The 8071-nt window shown below is 35.9% G+C and overlaps 1 protein-coding gene across 1 annotated transcript; it reads right to left on the bottom strand.

Annotated features, from left to right (window-relative positions):
• Positions 1-404: 404 nt before the first annotated feature.
• LOC106050293 (sodium-dependent phosphate transport protein 2A-like) lies at positions 405-6597 on the bottom strand. The gene is made up of 11 exons (XM_013205250.2): positions 6293-6597; positions 5979-6195; positions 4657-4797; positions 4291-4422; positions 4012-4142; positions 3818-3878; positions 3558-3676; positions 3336-3404; positions 2972-3098; positions 2462-2818; positions 405-2347 (listed from the first exon to the last, which is right to left on the bottom strand). Exons 1-11 carry the CDS (start codon positions 6395-6397, stop codon positions 1419-1421), a joined length of 2388 nt encoding a protein of 795 aa, XP_013060704.2. The 5' UTR covers positions 6398-6597; the 3' UTR covers positions 405-1418.
• Positions 6598-8071: the final 1474 nt, after the last annotated feature.

The raw sequence follows: 8071 nt of genomic DNA, 5'->3' as shown, positions 1-8071 counted from the left end.
TCTATCGTAGCTCACCGCTTGATGCAGACTTCAGTCAGGAATATTTTGGTTTTCACATAGATCTCTAAATGTAATTTATCTATAATTGATTTGAAAAAGTGAGTAATCATGGTTTGGTCTTGATTCAACTGCTTTACATACTATTTAGTCAGTCACCGACTTAGTCTACTATGATTAACTTAATCGTAATTACAGATACTAGAAATTCTACCAGAATTTAGACTATAAATTATAAATGCAATGTGACACATTATTACATACTCTGACATGTAGACCCAAAGGCTATTTTTAGATACCCGGTATGGATCTCAGTATTTTGTCCCAAATACTTTTCTAAAATTTCATCTTGCTCATTACAATGTAAGCAACATGCACAAAAAAAAAAAAAAAAAAAAATGACTATGGGTAGTTCAAAATAATTTTTATTTATACAAATGATTTGTAAAAAAAAAAAATTCTAGCAGAAGTGAGATTCTATATTTACATTTCTTGCATTCATTGTTACCTCATTCTAACTATAAGTGGTCAACTCTTCTAATATTTTGAAAACAATAAGTTTTATTAAAAAAAAAAAAAAGCTTATGAGTAAACCTAAATGTAGTTCAGATAACTAATTCTCTCACTTGTACATTCAGACAATCAATAAATATATGTACATAAACATTTTGTACAGCAAATAAATAACATTATTTACACACAATACAGATCATAGTAGAGTACCCTAAGCTATTGAAACAAAAAAAAAACTCACAGAAAAAGCTAATTGCAAGTTGTAACTTTCTGTAGACTAACTGAAGCCAATATAGGACTACCCATAATTAATGCATATTAGAATAGTTTCAGTAGTTGCTACCCCTTGGTCAATTAAACTCCCTAAAAATATTCCCTGTACTACAGTAACTATAAAAACATACAATTCTGATATGTCGATGAATAAAACTAACCACCAAGATTATATTGAACTAGTTGTTCTATGGCACATCAAAATTGGGTCTTGGTGAAATATATAAATACATGTAATGATTTTTATGCCTGAAGTTGTGAATATCACAAAGCAAGGGCAATCACTATGGAATGACTAAGTTAGCTAATGGAATGGCAGTCCATGCTTGTTATCAAAACCACATAAATACATAATTTAATAACATAATACTGTTGAGGACAGATAGTGCACAACACTGGGAAGATGGTAGTAAACACTAGTAGCAGAGGACATAATGCAGGGGTGGTCTAGTAACCATGAGATATGTCAGATCAGTAATGTTACACCAAAAGGGCAACAATGAATACTTCAGCATACCATTAGCTAATTCTGGAGACATAGAATGCTGATGCTAGTGCAGCTTCTGTAGCTAAGGTAGCAGGAAATATGGCAACTACCAGGAGAAATTCACTTAGTCTTTGATACTCCTTGACATTTATATTTTGCTCTCGTTCAAAGTAACAAGATTTGTTAAAAACTTGACACTGCTATCATCCTGACCTGTAAGCTCTGAACTTTGAACAGAAGCATCTTTCTCATCACAGTCTTGGGCTTTCAAATTCAAATCAGACTTAGATATGTAGAAGTTGGGGTGGTGGTGAGTGGTTGGGGGTAAAGGAAGCAGGTTGGTGGAAGGGGCCTCCTCCTCCACCCTATTAAGGAGTGGAGAGGACTTCTTGTTCAAACTGTTTCTTCTGGAACTAAACTCCTTGGGTTTATATATTCTTCGACTAGAATCTGAATGCCTCAAGTCAGCACCAGACTGTGAATTCCAGATTCTGGAAGATGCAGCTGATGGAAGGTAAGAGGAATAAGCAGAAGAGTCTATCTCACTGTCGCTGTCAATATATCCATTATCAATGTCACTCACTGCCAGACATGTACATCGCTTGGTACAGCATTCACAACAACAGTTGCGAAGTGGCTCAACAACTTTCTGTAAACATCTATCAATAGGGGCCAATGATCTCATGACTTCTGGCAAGAACTTCCAGTTGTGCAGCCACAGGGGTAACCATCTTTTCAAAGCAGCATATCTCTGCATGACATTAATAACCACCACACCAAATGCAATGAAAGCTATAATACTGACAAATACAATGAAGACAATTGAACCAGCGAATGACAAAAGGAAGAAAATGCCTGGTAAAACAAGGAACATAAAAACAAGGTAGGCTATGGCAAACCATCTGTAGTGAGCTGTGGTGCGTCCAAGTTTCTTGGCTGTGTTCAGAACAATTCTACGCATGAAAGGTACTGGATAGAAAAGTAAAATTCCACTGATATTAAAGAATAGGTGACAGAATGCAAGTTGAAGTGCTGTGGACAGTGTATCAGGTGATGAAGCCAGAGCAGCCAGTATTCCTGGAAAGAAAATTTAATTACATAAAGTAACCTTCCATTACTTTTTTGGTTTTCATAAAATAGATACATCCTTAAAAAATTCTACGTACTAAAAAAATATTTAAAAATAACTACCTGTAAATGTGGTTCCAATATTAGATCCCAAGGTCAATGGATACATGCGTTCAATCTTCAAACATCCAATGCCAACCAATGGTGTGAGAGCACTAGTAAAGACAGAACTGCTCTGGACCAAGATAGTCATTCCAGCACCAACAATGATGGCAAAGTATCCAGTCAGCCAGTGAAAAGGTTTGGGAAAATCTGCATTAATGGTCTTGCGAGCTGCCTTGGCAATCTGTCCTCCTAGCAGAGAGTGGAGCACTTTTACCATCAAATACAGACACAGTGAGAGCGCAACAATTGAGACGAAGAAAAGCAATATTCCAGAGGATGTATCACTCCAGCCAATCAAGTTAAACAATGTATTACCTGAAAACAGAATTATATAGTATTAGCATTAGTTGAATTCAAAACTTTTTTCTTTCCTCAAAAGAATTTCCCCCTCCAACAGTAAAAAAAAATAGTTGTTTCCTAGAATGCAGTAAATACTAAGTTGCCTACAAAAACATTCACTATACTCACAGGTTTCTGTTGGTGTCACTATCACACTTCGGTTGAAAACATTCCATGAAACATCTCCAGTGACATTGTCAACAATAGATTCATTTACTAACACATATTGCTGTACCCTAGGCAACTTGCAGTTTATCTGCCAAAACATAGAATATATAATTGTATAGATAAAAAAAATTAACCCTTGTCGTTTATTTTATTTTTATGCCACAGAACAAAAATACACAATAAAAATTGCAAATAATGATAAGTGAAAAATATTTCTTAAAAATTTTAGTAACAAGAAAAAGTATTCACATCAAATACCAGAATAATCTCTATGATTTTTAACAGATCAACAAATTATTTTGTTGTTACATTATAGATGATATACCTTGAGCACTGACTGATTGGCAAACTCTTGCTTTCCTTCCGCTATTGCAGTTATCACATGTTCATCAATCTAACAGAACAAAACAAAAAAAGGGATCAGTTTTAGACAAAGAATGAATAAAATGAACATGCCAAAACACTATGCATGAAATGAAGAAAATAGCTAAGATTACAAATTGAGAAATGACTCTTTAAATTTGAGCTAAATCTAATTCATAACAACCTGAACAATTTTACTAGTCAAGGGTTTAGTAATCTTCTTTAACAAGTCTTGATCCTTGGCACTTGAATTATGTATATCCAAACTGTTCACTATTGCTCCAGTCAGGTAGTACAGGTAACCTACAAAAAATATTGTTATAAGTTATATTACATAATACAATAAGCTATATTATAATAATATATCTGTAATTAGAGACTAATCCTTATTTTTAGTAGTAGCAACATTAATTTATTTTCTTTAACAAAGTTTTTATAACTCACCAGTGAAATGCTCCAGTGGCAATAAAATTAAAACAGTAAGCCAATTGAAGACATCATGAACCTATTCACAATTAAACAAGGTACAAGGTTTTTAGTTTCTAAAATAAAATACAACTACCATTCTGAATGATGATAAAAACTATATACTGGTATATTAACATTAAAAGTTATTTTAAAAATTATACAAGACTTACCACAGCACCACTGAAAGCTCTGCGGAACTCTTTACGGTCCATTGAGTGTGCAAGAGAAACCAGTGTATTGGTGACTGTAGTGCCAATGTTGGCCCCCATAATGATTGGGATAGCGGGATGAAGATCTATAACTGCAGCACAAAGATTGAGACTATTTCAATGTGACCAAACAACACAAGGCTCAAAACATTTCAATAATGAAGTTATATGTAAACTATACAACATTGATAACAACAATAAAAAAAGGCATAAGAACTAAAATAAATGAATAAAACATACTCTTTGATGCCACCATGGTGATGACAATAGAACTGGAGGTAGAAGAGCTCTGCAGGATAACAGTAGCCAATACACCAATCATGAGGCCAGTGATGGGATTAGCCAGCAAGGCACTGTCCTGGAACACACTGCCTGAAAATGTCAAAATAAATGACATTCATCTATTGTTGAATAACTGGATCTTATAAATAAATTATATGTAACTTTTTAAATAGACATTTTGTTTCTTTGTTGTGTTACTAGATCTGAGATGAATCTGTTTTGTTCTATAATTTAAGAAGTTCATTAGAGGTGTGTTGTATCAGGATGTACACAAATACACATGAACTTGGGAATGAAGTACGGTGGTGTACGGTAGTCTCTTACCTGCAGTTTTTCCTCCCAACAGTCTGAATGCATTGCTGAGTAGGTCAAGGGTACAGATGAATAAGTACAGGAGTGCCACCACGGCCAACGTCTTGAGTATGACAAGAGCAACTTGTTTGGGTTGGCAATGGCAAGAGTCATCTAATGGTTGAGGAAACAAACAACAACAAAAGGTTAGTTCCGATTTGGAATGGTAACAACCAAGGGAAAAGGTTTTCAAAAGAAAATAGCAGGCCAGGAGACGACTAGGCAAGCATTAGCAGCACAAACACATCATACTCACCTCGTTGCTCTGAAAAATAAGGAATATATTTACCCTATGAGGTAACATACTAATGAATCACAAATGACTAGGTGTCATGCAAGGATACTTTTGCAGTTGAGAGTCTGAAGAAAGCAAGTCTCACAATATTGAACACTACTAGAGGACAACACAGAAGACACTCCCGACCCACTTAAAAAAAAAAGTTCCCGGTTGAAGAAAAAAAATTCATTTTCTTTGCAACAATGGTTTCGCGATAAATCTGTAATAGGTGTAATCTAATTTTGGTACAATTCTAAACATTATTCCTATATCTTTTTGTAGGCTATTTTGTGAGTTATATTTAGCCCCAGTTATTTGACCTCGTTTCACACTGCTCTGCCCAGGCGAGACGTACGATCCGGTTCAAACCAGTTCAAGCAGGAACTGTGTTAGAATATACCGGTTTAAAAAAAGAGGCAGCCGGCGCGCGCATAACTGCGCGCTTTGAGCCGGTATGGTATGGTCAATAGTCTTAACAACCACGTGGGATACGATAATGACGCAACAAAGAAATACACACAAAACAAAAACAACTTAGGATTTATTTTCCTAAGAATCAATATTATTGAAATGGTTTGACATCACGGACTATGATAATAAAAAAGAAGCATAATTAAGAAAAAAAAAAAGATCCATGCTTCAAAAAATACTGTAGATCTACTCTAGATTAGAGGCTATATCTAGACTCTAAATAGATCTTAACAGCTGTCAAAAAATGTCTTTCAGTCAAAAACAAATCTAGATCTAGAGTTCAAATCTAGATATAGATTTGTCTAGTCTAGACCTAGTCTATATTACATCTAGATCTGTAACTAGTTCAGTTATTTACTAGAGATGTTTTAAATTTGATGTCTACATTTAGATCTAGATCTAACAAATGGCTTGAAATGGTAAAAAAAAAAAGTCTTAGCGTTGTTTAGTCTAAAAAGTCTGTACCGTCCTCCTCAAAATCACAGCTAGTCTAATACTTTTAGTGTGATTGTGAAGCGATTGTTTTAACCAAAAAAATGAAACGCACCATTTTGGCATTCTGAGATCCTAGTGAGGCGTGTAGCCAATGCCTTCTGGTCAGTGAGGAGCATGCGACGTTTTCTCTCATCCGTCTCAACTCCATCGACTTCGGACACACGAGACGAAAAACCGGAGTCTTTCGAATCCTTGTAGATGTCCGTTGTCAGTGCTCCATTCGGACTGCCCTTTTTAGGGAGAAGTGGTCCAGAAGCTAGCCCATGGGCCTGGTTGACGAGAGAATAAAGTCACTTCCACATGCCTACCACTCACGCAACTACCTCTAGGTAAACAGCTAGAATGTTGGAAAATGAAAAGTCTTACCTGGTCAGTAATGTCTATGATGACACATTCAGCGATCCCCTCATCGATATCCACATCATTGACCACTATCTCTGTCGTCGGGACCTCATCGTACTTGAGCGACATCGTTGTTCACTTTTAATCCGAGAAAGCTGGTGGAAGGTCTTCTTATGGTAGACTCTCCGAGCCAACTTAAACCTCGACTTGTCTTTGAGTTAGTATTGAGCGCAACTGAGGTTACTCACGACTTTCCGCCCTTTTTCTAGCAGCTATAACGATCAGTAGTGTAGCACAAGTTGAACGCACGGCTGGGCGCGAGACGATTGGTTGACTGTTGCTGACAACAAGGAACGAATCCCCATTCAGAGCTAGGGAGAGGTTGTGGAAGCGACGGGAAGGGGAGCGAACTGAAAAAAGCAACAACTAGAGTTGGCGGGTGAAATGTCTTTTTCTCGGCTTTTATATTTAATTTTTTTTTTGGCGGGCAATTGCTAATCATTACTCATGGGCAAACTTGATATTGAATTCAATTAAACGTCAACATTTTTTTTTAATGTTGTATTTAAAACAATGTTAAAATAAAAATTATGAACGTAGCTTAAGGACAACAGAAAAACTGACCTCTTTTTAAGGACAACTAAATATAGACTATGCGGTAATATGACGTAGCCTGCGATATTTTTAAGGACAGGTGCGCTTCTCTAGCATGCTGCCAACGTGACTGATTTCTTACAGGAGTTCTATGTTTATTTGATGTTATTTTTGTTTGTTTGTTATGACTCTTAAGACTTAGCATAAAACTTAAAGAGAAAATTGCTGTGAAATATGAAAATCCCCTATGAATTAAACATTATTTCTAAGCATAGTTCCCCTCCTATACGACTTTATTTTCCAAAGTCCAAACTATTGTAAGTATTTGGTAAAACTTTACAAAACAACAATGATTGAGATTGGATAAATGAATGACTTAAAAATCTGTTTGAAGGAACATCAGCAGTTTGTAAGATAAGTTGTAAGATTGGTAATAATAAGAAACATAAGAGCATTGTTCACACTTGTAACTACGGGCTAATAGTCAAGTCTGACACGGTCCAGATTCATTCAAGAGAAATACAATATGTTTCTTTGTGATGTGGCAGGTCTGCAGCAGTACCGTCTTCTGCTGATTGCTCATGGAAGAATAGTATAATAATTTAACTACCGGTACCAGTATTTCAATTCACAATGAAAGGAATACAAACGAACTATTCAGTGAAGTCGTTGTTCAGCTGAGTATGGATAACGTTTAGCTTCAGGGAAAAAAAAAGGTCTCATGCAGGAGCTGGGATCCTCTTGACAAACTGAACAGTTTCAGCTGACACACATTTTTTTTTAAAGGTAAAAAGTTGGCATTTGGCGGTAACGTTTGAAGGCCAAGGATAAAAGGGATTGTTTTGTTTGTACAGTCTGGACTGTTGCTTGACACGTCGTGTCCTAGCTTTAAACAAAAAAAAATCACAGATACACACACACAACTTTGCAAAACTTGAAAACAAAATATATTGTAAACACTTTATCTTTTTTGTTTTAAATTAGAAATTAATTTGCATTTTTTTTTTTACAAGTGCCTCTTACAGGCAGCTACAAAGGCGTGGTGTCTCATAGCCCGCCAACGAGACCAAGTCCGCTATAGCCAACACGGATCCAATTTGACCTAACACTGACCAAATCGACTGAAAAGATGGCACGAATTAAGAAAACACACACACACACACAAACTCGCTTTTAAACAATACCCCCCCCCCACACACCATTTTTTCT

Source organism: Biomphalaria glabrata, chromosome 11, assembly GCF_947242115.1.
Source record: "Biomphalaria glabrata chromosome 11, xgBioGlab47.1, whole genome shotgun sequence".
Taxonomy (NCBI): Eukaryota; Metazoa; Mollusca; class Gastropoda; family Planorbidae; genus Biomphalaria; species Biomphalaria glabrata.
This window is presented reverse-complemented; position numbering and strand designations above follow the sequence as displayed.

Bases quoted from the DNA above. Each gene is read 5' to 3' on its own strand.
- LOC106050293 (XM_013205250.2), bottom strand. From the start codon at position 6,397: ATGTCGCTCAAGTACGATGAGGTCCCGACGACAGAGATAGTGGTCAAT. The intron at 3,099-3,335 runs GTATATCATCTA...ATGTTTTGGCAG, and splicing joins CCAATCAGTCAGTGCTCAAG to ATAAACTGCAAGTTGCCTAG. The intron at 2,819-2,971 runs GTGAGTATAGTG...TTCTGTTTTCAG, and splicing joins AGTGACACCAACAGAAACCT to GTAATACATTGTTTAACTTG.